Consider the following 17,497-nt stretch of genomic DNA (forward strand, 5'->3'; position numbering starts at 1 on the left):
CATAGAGGGAAAAATGGACAAGATAACGAAATATGTTCAGAAGATGTATAAAGACATCAGCAGCAGCACGAAAGGGAATCAACAATATGAAAAACAAACCATTTTCCATCAAATTTACCATGACCTGATAAAAACCGCGTTGTCCAGTGATTGGAGATAGCCCAAGAAGACTTTAAGCGCTGATATATGCAGACGCAAGACGCGGCCTCCGCGGTGTAGTGGTCAAGACGCACGGAAGGTTCCGGGTCCGATTCCGGGTGAGAACACAAAAAATTAAAATGTGATTTTTCTCAAGCCTGGGTGCTCTGTGATATAATTCACCACTGTAATTAGGCCTCCTGGCCTGTTGTGGTGCAAAAAAAATGTAACGTAATGTAATGTAATGTTTTAAGAAATAAAAAGTATAAATTGATCAATAATGATGAATGAATCCTTCCCGAACAGTGAAATCATCTCCTATCCACTATCAAAAACATTTTTGCTGTATCTTTGTTTGAATCACGTCTGAAGAAACATCTCTTTTCTTTTCTTTTATATATTTTCTTTATTCCGTTTTGCATTGAACACTTGTAGTGATTTTTGGTAAGTTTTTTACAATTACTGCTATTTCAATTTTTGTTTATCTCATCCTTTTTTTTATTTTCTATTGAAAACGTTTTGAAACTAAATAAATAACACATCTTTCAATTTGTGAGTTGGGAGAAATTACCATTTAACAACTGACCCGCCAATGTAAAATTTATATTATGTAAAACAAGTCAAATAAATAAATGTATAATATGACGCTCTACAGAAATTCTAAAAACGCTTAATATTAAATTAAATTGAAATTTTCCAACAGTGATCTGATTATAACAATGTTTCTTTCAAGCTGGATTTTTTTTAATTGACGAGAGGAGCACTTTCTGGTTTGTGTCGTGACGGAATTCAAACTAGGATCACTCTTCCCCCACTCCTTCCGATGCCATTGTACGGAGTATAATGGGGCTCACTTGCATCATTAGTCATTGTCAAGTCACTATGGTGGTGTGTGTAAAACTGACTATGTATTTACATATATTCAATACCATTTGCGCATGTACAGGTCTTTTGTTATTTGAATTTGTGCATTCAATCAAGTTTCAAATGATAAAAAAGGATTTGTGTTTAAAGCGCTATTAATGATATAAAAATAGCAACATCCACGTGCCCATACCTGATTTTAAACCACCGGAAACAAATATTTCACCACGACTGTGCCGAGACCTCAAACATGGCAGACAAAGAACCATCTCAGTTGATCATAAAAATCGACAACGAACCATAAAAAAGCAAAGAGTGAATTGATTTTTATTATTTTCTTCGTTTTCATTTATTTGACATACTAGATCCTTACTTTAATTTTCATATTTACGGAAGATTCATTTAAATCCCCAAATGTTAAAACTAGTGAAATAATAAACAGATCTGTGGTTAAAACAAAAAATACAATCATATATGTTACAGTATCATAAAATGAGAAACGAAACAATAAAAGAAAAAACAAAGATAAATACGTATTATTGACAAAACAATTTGGGATGCGGGGGTGCTATTCTGAATCTTCTCGTGGGGTAGTGAGTGGTTCATTTATGGATTTTATTTTTTTGCATGCGACTATACTTTGCTTCATATATTGCCACACTGATGATAAAACCTTAAATTACGTAAAATAAACGGTTTTATAATCATTTGTATGTCATAGCTCGACAAAATAAAACTGTTTAAAAACGGATAAAAAACTAATACAGTCTGGTCAATTAAACCTAATTGAATGTTTTGGGTAATGCCTATGCTCGCAATGATGCTTAAATGAAAATCACGGTTGGTTTCATGGGTTCGTTTTTATTTGACCTGATTTGACGTTTAATCAACAGTGTAGCTATATATGCAGCAAAGCGTAGCCGCATGCCAAAAATAAAAATTCTCTATTTTCAAGAAATCACGAAAACGACTCATAAATATATAATATCGATTTAACTTTTCCACTTGTTGCATTTTGGATGTTTTTACACCGAGAATGGTGAATGTTACATAGAATGAACCATTCATAAGCCTTGTAAATGCCTTGACTTCCATATACCCTTCGCAAAAAAAAATCCCTTCTTGTAATAAATTTCAACATTTGTATTTGTCTCTTATGTGTTTTCAATGCAGCTTAGTCGTATGTGCTACTGCCATTGAAATTTCTATATTCTTTTCTATAAGCTAAGATAAATTTCAAAACTTTTGTTAAGAGGGTTTTCTTACAGAACTAGTTCTAACAAATTCTTTTAAAATATCTCTTTTATTTTATTATTAAAGCTGGATAATTTATAAACCGATTTTTTTTTGTAAAAATCACCCAAAGGGCGCTGTACAATAAATTAACATCCCTGCACGTCTTTCAGCTACAAAGATGTTGTGGTATTTGTTACAATCAATATTCAAGTGTAAAATTTCCGCAAACTAAGTTGAGTAAAAATTCCGTTTACAATAAACATTAAAGTATTATTTTTCTATAAAAAATTATAAAAGCGCCATTTACAAATAATTTGTTTCATATTTTTGTTTCGAATAACTTTAAATAATATGTTAGACCACAAAGTAAATGCTTTAGTATTAATATTTTGACATAAATATGTACCTTAAAGAATAAAAACGTCCACTTTTTCCCGTTTTGGAGTTAAAAATGCAAAAATTATCGTAATTAGCTATTTTATACGTGTTTAAAATATCAAAGTACGGATTCGGAATAAAAATGCTTTTTTAAAAAATACTTGGTCATTTTTGCTTTTTTAAAAAATCTTTGGTCCACTTTGTTTTAATGCCAAAAAACATCAGTAGTCACAGATTCGCTATTTAATTTTTTTTTACATAATTAAAGTGGTCATTATTTAACGTTTAAAATTCTGTAAAGATTGGAATTATCTCATTTGGTTCTAAAGTAAGCATGGTCTGTTTAAATCACTCAATCACAAAATCTCCTTTTCTGGACATTTTGTTCAATGCGACTCCCGTATTTTATCCTTCAGGGTACAGATATTTATATTGTGTTTTGAATAAAAATACAAAATTTAAAATTAAACATATTACAAAGTCGTATTTTCAGCAACGTTAGACGAGGACGACCAAGGAAGACGTGGCATGATCAGATAAACCAAAATCTTAAGTCTGGTCATGTCAAAAGCAGACAAAACCGAAGGGCATGTATGACAAGATGTATGAATGTGGAAGAGGCTAGGATTGTATGCCAGGATAGACGTGTGTGGCGGTCCATTCTCTCTGCCTACCCCTACGGGGAAATGGCGTGATGGTAGTAGTAGTAGTAGTAGTAGTAGTATTTTTCCTTTTTTTTTCTTAAACGGACTTTCTAGGTATCATATGTGATGCGTTCATAGAACGCATGGAACCTTTAGTTTTCCTTAATTTAGACAAATAATGTTTATAAAATAGCATGTTTAATAAATTTACTATCAGTTTTAATACCCAACATTAATATTACTTTAAACAAATAATATAATAATAATGTTATTAATAATTGCAAAGAAGTTTTACTATCACCTAATAAAAAAATGGTTTAAAAGCAACGTAACCCCAAACGTATCCATTCGTCAGCGCTGTCATGCGCGAACTGATCGGCGCGTATTTGCATCTGGCTGGCTGCGTATTGAGTAAAAAACGATCGCGATGGAACCAAATTTAAAACTCCTTTCCAGCGTCGTACTGAACGCGCAGTCCTGGCGCGGGCGCAGACTAAAATTCTCTCTAGGCTGCGAAAGCAATCGAAACAAACCAATACATTATTTTTCGTACATTTTTCATGTATTTTAGACGCGATGCGAACGCAATGCCGCGCAGCACAGATGCAATTTTGGTATTTTGGCACTAAATGTAATACTATAATAATTATTTTGTGATGAAGTAGGAAAACAAAATGAAATAAAGAATTTAATTCAAGCATTACATCAATACAATGTTTATTTGGTATAAAGAAAAAGTTTAAAATCTACCACTTATATTGATTTTTAGGGTTTAAATCATAACAAATTCTTTTTCGTTGAAAAGTCGTGTTTTTAATAATATTCATTTTAATTTCACTGCATTTTTGGCAAATAAAATATAACGCCACACAATATTTTGCAGTTATTTATTATAGTATTATTGTAAAGTTGGTTGATTTGTTATTACCATTTTTTACTAGATATGTAAAATTATTGTTATTATTTCTAATCATTTGTGTCAAGTATTTAGTTTGTCTTTAATTTCTAAAGAACAATGTTTTTTATTATGTACTTAATTACTTATATATTGCATGCACCCCTAATCAAAACCCAAAATTGAATCATTTATTAGCAGGAGTCCCCAGAAGAGAGTATCACAAGTTTTTTGGTATCTTGCTTTTAAACCTTTTTTTGTAGGAAAAATAGGAAAAGTCGACGTGTAAACTAATTGATATTATTTATTAAACTTGTAAATTAAACTTAAAAAATATAAGTACGTATTTATATAAAAACAAAAGTTCAACAAAAGTAAAAGAGCTACTTGTTTTCTCGACAGTGAAACTTCTCAAAGAATATCAACACAATGGTGAAGCATCTTATTGGAAATTTTATCGGCATCTGAAATTGTAAAAACTTCATAAAGCCGAACGGTCTAACGGGAAAAGTGTACCGATAAAAGCGCTTGGTGAGTTTTCTTAGTAAATTGTAAAAATATTTTTTGATTATTATATTTTTTATCGATTTTCGTCGAAAGATATTACCAATATTGTATTAAAGACTTTAACAGCAATTCACAATGGAGTCCTGGTGCCGACTCTGATGTATGAGAGCGAAGTATGGACTTGGAAAAACACGGATGAAAGTTGACCAAATTCTGTCTAAATGCGATATTTCGGGTGAATGTATGTTCAAACCTCAGAGTAATAATGCGCCAAGCTATAGAGGAACCCAAACGTAAAAACACCATTTATTATTTTTATAACTAGTAATATAATTTTTAAACTGAGTATCTTTTTATTTTCCTTTTTTGACTCCTTCATTTGTAAATAACTGTTCAGTAATAATTTGTTTTAAATACTATATTTTACTCATTCCACTTACATGTATTCATTTTATTATATGCAACTGATATTTAAAATGCACTAAGTGCCATTTATTTCAATAAAAAAAAATAAAGAAAAACTTTTAGGTATTAAGTTAGCTACAGTTCGCAGCAAAACAATAAGCCGTACTCAGGTCAAGAATTGCCAAATGAATATTAAATTGCATTGTAAATATTTTTTAATATGTACCTGTTTATTTATTATTGCTGAGTTATTCCAATTTATTTTTCTATAATTCGCCTATATTAATTTTATTGAACTGAAAACAAGTGTGTGTGTTTATTTTTTATTTAATTATTCATTTTATTCTCAATATATCTATGTTACATTTATTGATACATAAATACCAACTCCATGGAAAGTCCTGTGTTGAGTTTGTTTGTTTGTTCGACATATCTCTGAAATGGCAAGCAGAAATTCGGACACGTCATTTTAGATGCAATTTCAAGGTTAACATTGATATTTTCGAGTAAAACTTTAATCGACCTCTACTTGATAAAAACTCAACTTTATATGGATGCCTAGTACGGCCACGACATATTGCTCGTAATCAACTATCATTATCAACAGTAAACATACTTTAATTCACAAATGTATCTACCGAATTTAGAAAAACTAGTATCTGAAGTAAATATGTTGATATAAGGAATGTTTTTTAGCAACATAATCACGTGTCAGGACAATAAATGCCAAAAAGCAATGTTAATCAGGGGAAAATATTCAAAATCAAATACCTGTGAAAACTAACTTCTTTAACACCTTTGACGCTCCTACTTCTGCAACCAAACATACTGCAATTCACCTAGTCGAGTTTAATTTATTATAACATAAATATCCAAGTTATTTACAAACAAAACCAAGCACAGCTAAAAAAGCATTCGATCGAACCGTTATGATTATGTTGTCAAAAAAAACAAAATGGCTACCAATTGGTTGCTAAACAACAAACCAACATCGCTTGAAATCTATGGAACATAGTAATAGGGCTTCTCTCTAGGTCACGCATTATTACTCCGAGGTTTAAACCATATACGATAGATGCAAAAATGTCGAGATCCTTACATTTTGTCAGGTTGATATAATCAGTATCGTAAAAAACAAAAAAAGTTGCTCTGCATTGGTTTTGATGTGTAAAATAATTGGACGGTGAAATAACGCCTAAAAAAATTTACGTTGCAAATGTTATTTATTTATTTAATAAACGCCCAAAAGACTATTTCTTTTGGTTAAGAAGTACATTAATTATTATAGTAATTGACACAAAATAAAATTTAAATTATTTAACTGATATGTTAATTATAAAAAATAAATTAGTAAAGATGAATGGAAAACAAAAAGAGGAAAATTGAGGGAATGGCCTTTTAATGGAAAGAATGGCTAATTTAATAGCAGCAGGAGTGGTGTGGTGTCAGTCCAACAGCTCAACATAATTATTAGCTGTTCTGTGGATGCTCACTAGGGCAGGGAAGAATGGTGTATAAAGTTTGTCCTATTGTACTCACACAAGAACATGTGTTAAAGTCTGTTGGTCCTTGTGGGTATAAGAAAATTTATCAATGACAGTAGTTTTGGGCAATATATTATGGTGCATATTACTTTATGCATTAGAGTGAGGTCAGCAATTGTCGTTCTGGTAAAGATCAATGGTAACCTTAACTCAGACATCAAAGTTTGATAGCAAGATGGTCGCAAAAATAGCAAAAAACCGAGAAAAAGATGTCTGACCAAATCTAACAAACACGCAAAGATGGACATGTTAAAAGTAGGAATAATAGACGCGCGTGCATGAGAAGATGTACGAATGTAGAAGAATCGAGATCAGTATGCAAAGACAGAATGATATGGCGTTATATCCTCTCTGCCTACCTTGACAAAAAAACGGCGTGATGCTACGTTTATTTGTTTGCGTGAATAAAATAACAGAACTCTACTTAAGTCTTGTGCAGTATGGTGGTTACAAGACTTCATACATCTTCTCTTATTTGTTTGAAATTGTGTTTTTTGTAATCGAATGAATACTTTTACACTGGATTTGGAAAGTAAAATTTGTTTGAATATGCTGCATTTAAATACAAAAAAAAACATTTATTTTTGCTTTTCGTAAAATAATTATGAAAATCTTTAGCACTATCTTATTAATGAAGTATTTGAGCATTTGATTGTTTAAGAATTTGAATACAAAAAAAAAACATTTTATACATCAGTTTCTTTTTTATTGTTATCCAATTAAGATCTTCTTACATTTTCCATTTTATTATACCTACATTTCTTTACCACTTTTTTCATGGCTCTGTTTTGAAGTATTCCCAATTTATTTAATTTTCCGTCATTGTCTTAAAATAAACTGTTGAGCGGTATTCTATATGTGGAATGGTTATAGTTTTGTGTATCAATTATGCAGTTTTTCTATTGCATTTATTTCTCAATCTTTCTAGAAAAAATATTTTCTTAGATGTTTTTTTTTAAAACATGCTCAAAGTTACCATTCATTGTTAATTTTAAGTCTAATATTATACCTCAATACTTCTTTTCATCCACTCTCTCAATAGTTTCACTATCTACATATATATATACATTCATCATTATGCTTGGTTTTTTCTTTCCTATTTCCATGTTTTTCGTTTTTTCAACATTTAGTTTAAGTGTGTTGATTTTAAGCCATTCTGATATGACTTATCGTCATTTAATTTTTTGATGATTTCTGCATAATCTTTACCTACTATATAGATGAATGTGTCATCGGTAAATAGTTTCACTTTGCAGTGTTTTTTTTTGGGTTATGTCGTTTTTATTTATGATAAATAAAATTGATCCTATAACTAATCCTGGGGGAACTCATCAATTATTTTCCATTGGTTCAGATATTTCGTTGTCTATTTTAGTAAGTTGTTTTCTTCCTTGAAGATATTCTATGGTATGTTGCATTGCTTGAAAATAAAGGTTATTTCAATGTATCCCTACGTCCGACTATTTTCCACCACTGAATAGGGAAATATTACTTTTTTCAAACATTTTAAGGGTTATAAAGATCTATGAAATACTGTCCAGTAAAATAATTATTTGGTAGTAGTAAGTAGCATAAAATATTACCAAGTTTGTAATTTTGAACTCCCGCAAAAACGGTAATTCCATTGGCTATAACAACATGTTTAGAACATTATTACGATCTTGACGTTACAACTACCAAGGCCAAACATAAGGCATTTATCTTTTTTTTTTTAATTTACTTTTTACATTAATTTTTTAAAACATTTCTCCACAATATTCATATTGATTTCGAAAATAATAAAAATTATTCTCAATCTGTTTCATATGTTTTAATCAGTATTCGTAGCATGTGATATTTTGCTATTATTTGTATTTTACTGAGAAATTCGGTATCTTGTTTAAGTAAAAAGATGTAATATTTTTATGCAATAGTATTTTTTATTTTTTCTCAGGTTCTGGACTATACCCAGTATTATATGGACTTAGACAATGCCAACAGTCTAGGCGAGGCAGAGTGGCAAGCAGAATACAACTTGACTAACTATTATGGTCTGCAGGAAATAAGCGCTAACTCTCTGCACAACCTTGTGGAGAAATTTACCCAAGATAGACCAAGCGTAAACACGCTGTTTTCAAAGTAAGTAAACTGACTGTTTTTTGTAAATTATGATATTTGAAATGAATAAATATTATAATTCTTGTGATTTACTCTATTATTGCAAGCTCAGGGCATTTTTTAAAGAGTAGTATGACGTGTTGTTGGTTGGTTTAAGAAGCTATTTTACAAATAAATATTCGTGAAGCAATTTTAGATTGAATTTAAGTTTCGACGTCACTGCAGTATAATTTGTGTGATATGCGGTTTGTAGTGAGGTTGTATTCCATTTTATGATTAGTTCCTGGCGACAGTCTTCACTATTGCGGTTATGTGACCAGAGCCATTCTCCTAAGGAGAGTTAGTCAAAGTTAGTCTACAATCTTAGGTTAGGGATCCCGAGGGAGATCAACTGCTGAACTTTCCAGCTAAATCCGACCACTACACTCCACAATGTCACCGAAATGCATTAAGTGCATTATATTTATATGAATCCACCATACTGTTGGCAGTTTACTCCTAAATTCAATCTATTATTTTTTTTATAGATACCGTGTATTTAATTAATTGCAAATTAAAATACTATATATTTAAATTGCTGCGCCTAAAAAATAAAGTATGTAATAAAATAAATAAAACGAATTTGTTTTTAGCTACTATTTTATTTTCCATCGACCCGTTTCAAAGTTAAACAAGCTTCTTTCTCAAGGTATACTAAGCTTATGATTTATTTCATATTTTATTTTATCCGTATGCTACCAATGAACGAGTCTTTTTGTCTAGAAAGGAGGGTAAGATGAGACGGATACGATCGAAACTAGACACGAGTGAACTAAAAGAAATATAGTTTATTTGGTCATTTATTATTTTTTCTAATAATGAATCGCTTTTTTTAATTTCTGAGATTTTCAAGTTGTGTTATTTTAATATTTTATTTTCAACATTAAGAACTTTTAATCTAGTGTTTTTATTGAAATTATAATTATTTTTCATCAAATGGTTTGCAAATTCAGAAAAATTATTAATATTTAGGCAGCTTAAGTGTTCTTTTATTTTATAAGTGTGATAAATTAATGATACATAAATGCAATAAAACTGATCTGGTTAGTAGCAAATGCATATGTAACTTTATAAAAAAAGGGAAAAAATATTAGATATCTAGGAATTTAAATAAATTGTACCTTGGACTGGATAATTTTCATCGATAACTGCTCTTTTTCAGCTCTTTTCAGCAAAAGTTAAAAAACTTGTTTATGTATTTAATACCGTAAGAAACATTCTTGTTAAAAAAACTTTAAATCAAGTATACTACTTAATGTGTCAAATTATTATAGATTACGGAATAATTGCATGGGGTGGAGCCATAAAAAGTGCTTTGAATACCTTGGAAATAGCACAAAAGTATGTACCCAAGGCTCTGCTTGAAGTTCATATCAGAACACCCACAACAGAGGTGTTTGAACGAGTAGGTGTTCTGGACGTCAGGCAACTGTACACTAGGGCGCTTTTCATTCACACACATAAAAATGGTTGCAGTAAATATAATACAATCTATGAAACAATATAAAAAAGAGTGCTATTTACAACTGTTTGTGCCACCTAAAATGACAACATCGTTTGGTCAGAGGAGTCACATGTATCTTGCTACCAAAATTTACAACACTCTACCTCTTGATTTAAAATTAAAAACAAATAAAGAGTTTAATTTATTTGTTAAAAATGGCTTCTGGATTTGGGTCACTACTTTGAGATGGTCACCCCACCAAAACAGTAGTCTATTCGAACTCGGAATTATTGTTGCATGTCTGTTATTTATGTTTTATGTTTATATCAATACAGTTTTATTTATTATATTATATTATATTTATCATGTACTAGAACATAATATAAAAATAATTTATTAATGAATACCTCGATACGAGGTATGCTCAGTAAAGTGTTTATATGAAAAATAATAAAATAAAATGTTTTATGTATAATAAATACATAAATAAAAATAATAAATAAAATTTAATAGTTATTACAAAAACCTGCATCAATCAGGGTTGCAGATCTTTAACTTCTCAAAAATCAACAGAATAAAGAATGAAATAAAAGTGAATGTTTAAACATTGGGAGAATGTTTAAAATTACACTGATGTTATTGTGGACGAAAAACTACAACTTTAAAAAAATTGTAGTTAACATGGACACAATACGAGAATATCAGAAAAATATATTAGACAACCTTCTAGAACGAGACAAGGACAGTCGAGACTAATAAACCATGGACTGAAATTCTACAATAAACAACCAGACAAAACTTAGCAAACGACTCATACAACCTTTATAAAAGATGTTAAAAATATTATTATTAACAGTAGGATGTGAATTTCAAAAGTAAAAATATTTTGTTAAATGCATTTAACCCGCAAGGGATCAATGAGATTTTAAAAAAACATATTGTACATATTGGCCACTTAAATCAGACAATGACAGGTCATGCGTAGACTTCGCTTCTCTAAAACGTACCCATTGTAATTTGTTAATGAATTGTATTTACTGTTTGTCCTATTATTTTTAAAGCAGTCGACTACAGACGATGTGATAGTACCCCGAAGTGTACCATGAAATAAAAACAAATCGATATTTTCACACTGTTCTGTTTCCAGGTATTTCCGCGCTAACTCCGTTCGCGCGACCGACTCTCCCGCGAAGGCGGGCTGCGAAAGCGCGTGTGCACACGCTCACTACTGCGCCATCACTCGCGTGGACTACGGAGACTTCAAGCGGTGCGTGGACACTGCAGCCAGCGCCTTAGCTTCGAGCGCAAATGCGCCCAAAAGCGTCCGAATTCTCCAGCCGCTGCTTTTGGCAACCCTGTTTCTGACCATAATCAACGTCTTTAGCGACTTAAACAACCCGTTCTATAAACACAGCAAAGTAACCGCATAAACTCCCGTTAAAAATAAGGGTACTTTAGAATTAGTTCAAATTTTAACCAAAAAAAAACGTGTTTTTATATTAAACGTTAATTTAAATTATAATAGTTAACCTATTCTCGTTGCTTTTTATACATTTGTTTTTTATTGATTTATATATTACTATACTTGTAAGAATTTTTAAAATGTGATGCAAGATTGTGAATGGTATGGACGAGTTTTGATTAAGATGTATATTATTAAATATTTTTAAATTGTGTAGGAAAAGACCAAATGGAAAGCCAAATTATTTATCTGGAAGTCGATTCAGTTGTAAATTATTAAATTATTTGTTATGTTCTCACATTGATAAATTTTTCAATATTTAAAAAAAAAAATCCTCATCATTTTCAAACTTGTTAAAACTCTCACTTTTGTTCAATTGAACTTGAAATAAAGCAGTAATATTCTTATAAATGTCATTTTAAAATGAATATGTGATTAATAAACTGATTAAGTATAAAATACTTACATGCATACATTTTGTAAATACTAATTAAGTACATTTAGTAATGTAACCGCTAGATGTAGTGTCTATGCATTATATTTATAAAAACATTACTTATAAATAAATAAAAAAATACTATCCATTCCGCTTAATTGATGTTTCTTGTTAGTTTCTTTTAACTAGGTGTTTTTTTTTATAAAACGTCCTTCATTTTAACTAAAATAATGATATCTATTGAATATAAAGTATGCATGTCCACCGAAAAATAACCAACCATTAATTTTTCATCTGGTTAAGTATTTTCAACCTTAATTTCACTGTACAAGAATTATGAAGGTTCTGAGTAATATTTTTTCAATAGTGTTAGGGAAAAGCTGCTCTTTTAATTTATTGGGAATTATGTTATGCTAACAAACCTTTTGAAAAGCTTATAACACTTGTATATTTTATAATCAAACAATATTATTTGTTTGTTTTTCATTTATAAAATATACATTTTGTTCTCACGTTTTATTTTATTTCAAAGTTAGTACTTCCAATAGTTAACACATTTTTGTTATTCAAACTATTTTAATGGCGTTTTAGAAAATGTTGAAATATTATGATATTACTATCACATAATTTAAATTTTTTTTAACACAGATCCATATTTTGATTTTCTTTGAATACGTTGATTTTTTTCAAATTTAGTATAATTCAATAACTCATGTAAACTGTGTTTTACCGTTATATTTTTAATGATTTGAAAAAAAAATCTCTCAAATGTTAATGGTTTCATAATCTTTTTTTACAACTTTTTAAAGCAATAAACAATATTTTTGAAAGGTTGTTGCTGAAAATTCTTTATGAAAGTTCATTGTAATTTATTTTTTCTATAAACGAGTAATAAAAAACTTTAAAAATTTCGAAACTGGTCAAGGTTAATTTATTTTATTTCAGAATCATGAGAATGAAAAATTGCAAATTGGAAACAACAAATCAAAATGTGTTTTGATTATCCCAATTTCTTCATTTTTATTTTTATTTATTAAAGCTTTGTTTTTGTTCGTGGAGTATTTTCAAAAATAAATATGAACACAAATAAATTAATCTTAGATCATCAACTTAAAATACCTTATTATCGGTGTTACTAAATATTGTGTACCATTAAAAATAAAATGTATAGAGATAAAATAAATGTATGTATGATATTCTGTTTTTTTTTATACTAAATAAATTAACTTTAAATGCCATAAATCGTTCGTCTCGGAATATTATGTATCTCCACGTGCCTAAGGCCAGATACTAATTATTTATTTTTAATGAAAAATAATTCTTAGGATAAAAAAAAGATATATATTTTGTGTCGCTTCACGTACTTATTCAATACCAACTAAATAAATGTGTTTTTTCTCGTATCGCAAAAGTAAGTTATTTTATAAATTTAATAAATATGCGAATTAAAAAATGTTTTATTTTATTCATTTTGAGTAACTAAACAACTACATATTACTTGCTGGATAATATATGTTAAATAATTTTGTAATAAACGGTTAGATATTATTTTACAATTTATTTGATACCTGAATAAAACTGCGTAATATATTCGCCTAGATAAAAAAATATTGTGCACTTCAAATATTGTTTTTTTTTTACTTCTTAAAAATAGTTAAATTACTCAATTAGCCTACACATTTATAATACGAAATAGTCTATACTTAGTATGATTATTAACAATATTATTTATCTGAAATTTTCATTCATGTTATGACTCTAAAATGTTTCTATGTTGATTTTGTGTAACATTGTCACGGTATTTGTTTTAGCTATGTAATTGTTTTTGTATTATTTTTGTTAATGCATAAACAATTGAATTAATTGGTGGAATATTTTACTTGTAATTCTATAATATTAAACATTTCCCTAAGAAAGTGTTGTCATTGTACCAATAAAGTACTATTTTCTTAAATAAATAAACGTGTTTTACTTACCCAATATAATACTATATTCTTTCCATGTTTGCAAACTTGAAATTAATCTTATAGGCTGACCGAAATTTTAGAATAAACTTTTTTTATATTACCAAGAAGGTAAAATAATAATGAATATTTATGAATTCTTATTCTGATATAAATATCAGAATAAATGTTTATTCTTGATTATTGAATAAATTCAAATGAAACAATTGATATGTGAATATTCAAGATGAATCACAACTTTTTATACAGCAACGAATTAATTGTCAAAAGATTCAAATAATTAATGACAAACTGTTGATATGAGCATATATAAAAATGCTAAGAAACAAGGAATTAGTATACGTCCTTAAGAAGATCTTACTAGGAAGTAAAATGAACAGTTCACAATTATATAAGTTGTTATATTCTTAGTTATAAAATTAGATCAGTTAGTCAGCTAATACACTCAGTATCGTTATGTATATTTGGTTCAATTAATCAGTTATGAACGCAAAAGTTTTACGTATTCACTCTTTCTGTTCCTCTTTTTATTCATCGTGTAGTAAATACGCTTTAACCCATAACATCGTTTTCTTCTGTCAACCTCTAACTGGGTAGGAGTTCGTATATACCCACATACTTCCACATGCATAAAATCCTACAGACATGTAATCCTACAATGATAACGGGAAAATGCAATATTTGAAGAGGGTACCAGGAATAGCCCAGCTAAAATTCTATAAATACGACTTTAAAAAAATGTATTTTTATTTACATGGTAGTGTTTAATAATGTTTTGAGTTTTTTACGGAATTCATGCATTTTTTCCTTAAATAGTATTGCGATAGGATACTGAGAATGACATCGTACTGCTCTTGCTGTGACACATTGAACAGCGCTGATGTGAAATATTGAGCACGGAATTCGGATTTGTGTGGTTATGGCTGGAAAAAAACAGCCAAATAGCAAGAAACACACGTGTAAACTGACCAACATATCAAAGCTTTTTAAACTGTATAGCGATGATTTGTAATGTTTCTTGTTTGCTAGGGAGGAAAACAAAAACAAATGTGAATTATTATTGAAAGAATCGACAGTGTTTTTTAGGAATAATTTTGATACATTCTTCACATTATAGGGTAGGTTTATGCAAATATGAAATCATTATGACGATCAACAAATAAATTTTTGAACATTTTATGCTCCTAGCTGACCCTATATACCTCTATTTGGCTCGGATGTGTTAATGCTTATTTTGTAGTTTATTTTTCAGTGCTCTTTTATATTATATAATAGCACTTAGGTCATGTTTGGATTATTATAAAGAAAATAAAACGAGAATTGCGTGGTTAATGGGACTTTTTAATAACTTCATATTTATTATACTCAGTGGTAAAAATATTTATTTGGTACTTGCATTATTTTTATTAAGTATTTTTATGTTTTTGGTATACAATATTTTGTGATACGCATGTATAAAAAAAAAGGATTTCTTTAACACGGGGAATCGCAGTTGCGTATTGCCAAACTGTACACTGACACAGAACCGATTTGTTTGCACATTGCTTTGAAAATGATAAGCAAACTGTATATCAATACATAAAATTTATATTTGGAACTTTGCTTTGAAACACCTTAGCAAAAGATATGTGAGTAACGCACACTGACTCTTTGTTTTGCACTTATGAAATTAGATGGGTAAGATCAGGTTTGGTTTTGGTTGAGACAGGTTAGATGTTTTAGTGGAGTTGGTAATAGAGAAATATCACTTTTTTTATTTTGTTTTCATATTTTTAAAGTTAAAAGGGTCCATGAAATACTGTCCGTAAAATACTTACTTATAAATAGCATAAAAAATATTTTCATATTTAAAAATTGTAACTTTGTTACTATAAGTGCCAAATATGTCGCATTTTTATCGAAACATATTTTTTATATTATCTTTTCTGAAGTTATACAGGGTGTTTTTTAAACCCTGTCATATCTGAAACCACGATGGTCAGTATGAGTGAGAAGAGAAATTGGCGCATTCAAATATTTTTTTAAAACGAATAAAATTTTAAAAAATTATATTTCAAAAAAAGCAAATGGTTGCTTACTTCTGCAGGGGTGAAACGAGGAGAGGGAAGGGGGGGAGTCTGATACAGCGCTGCGCTTCCCTCACTTCTCGCCTGCAGAAGCAAGCAATCATTTGTTTTTTTAAATATTTTATTTTCAAAAAAATTATTTGTTATAAATATTTTTTTTAAATATGCTAATATGTCTTCTTGCCCATACTGATCATCGTGGTTTCGGATGTGACAGGGTTTAAAGAGCACGATGTATATGAAAACGTTTCTCCTCAATATCCATATTGATTTTTTGGCGTAAGTATAGCCTGTGAGCTCGCCAATACATGACAGATGACATTAACATAACCATAGAAAAACATAGCAGTTGAGCTCTCAGAAGTAAAGCAACGTGAATGCAGCAATGCTTGAACTACATGTCAATAATATTCTAATAATAAATAATATTATTTGGCCATACGGAACTTTAAAGCACACCTTGGTTTAATTACTAATAGTATTTTATCGGTTAGGTAGGTGTATTTAAAAAAAATGTTGCGTACCTGAAAAAAGCACAAATAATTATGTTATTGTAAATGATGTCAGTAGCGACACTCAGAGAGTGGCTTTGTGACGTTTTGACATTTTTTATAAGAAATTCATGGCGTAGCCGAAATACTGTTATAAAAACGAGGATGTTTTTGTTGATTGACGTTAGCAGGCGCTACCCAGGGGCGACTTTGTGACGTGAGAAATTATTTAAAAATAGAGTTTAATGGCGTAGCCAAAATATTGTAATTAAAACGAGGATGTTTTTGTTGATTGACGTTAGCAGGCGCTACCCAGGGGCGACTTCATGACGTGATGAAATTATTAATTTAAATATTTTTTTTCATTTTACATAGCGTAGCCGAGATAAAAAATTGCGTGGTGTTTCGAAATTTAACCGTGTAGGTAGCCACCTAGTTACAATATTATTTTTGTGTTTGTATAACTCCTGTTTTATAATTTTTATGTATTTATCGCTATAAGAATTAAACTAAAGATAGTTTTTACTTTATATCGCTATCCGTTTTTTAAATTATGTTTGTAACACTCAGTAATATTTATTTTTCAAGTATTCAATGTTATTTTTGCATTTTAATTAATATTGTTAATATAAAGCGTATTTTTATTTATTCGAATTTACTAGACTGTTTTTATTACAAAAAATAAAAATGCATATTTCTCTATGTATTTTTCTGTTATAAACAATCTATTAAAATAATACACATCAAATTTCCATTGTCTGTTGATTTTATTTGCAATCTTCTTTTTTTTCGATGGTTAAAACTCTAGGAAATTCAAAGACAATAAAAATTTTACTGTCATATATTGGCGAGCTCACACGCTATACATAGCCCGATTTTTTTTTCAA

At 29.5% G+C, this 17,497-nt stretch overlaps 1 protein-coding gene across 1 annotated transcript in view; it reads left to right on the plus strand.

Annotated features, from left to right (window-relative positions):
• The window catches only part of LOC148278760 (cyclic GMP-AMP phosphodiesterase SMPDL3A), a 374,579-nt gene extending 362,818 nt beyond the window's left edge, over positions 1-11,761 (plus strand). Inside the window, exons 9-10 of the mRNA XM_088230910.1 lie at positions 8,545-8,729; positions 11,339-11,761. Coding sequence (XP_088087036.1) covers positions 8,545-8,729; positions 11,339-11,621 — 468 coding nt within the window. The 3' untranslated portion in view covers positions 11,622-11,761. The remainder of the gene's footprint in view (positions 1-8,544; positions 8,730-11,338) is intronic.
• The last annotated feature ends 5,736 nt before the right edge of the window (positions 11,762-17,497 follow it).

This window comes from Micrasema longulum, unplaced genomic scaffold (genome assembly GCF_059751315.1).
Source record: "Micrasema longulum isolate JH-2025_06_02 unplaced genomic scaffold, ASM5975131v1 h1tg000830l, whole genome shotgun sequence".
Lineage (NCBI taxonomy): Eukaryota > Metazoa > Arthropoda > Insecta > Trichoptera > Brachycentridae > Micrasema > Micrasema longulum.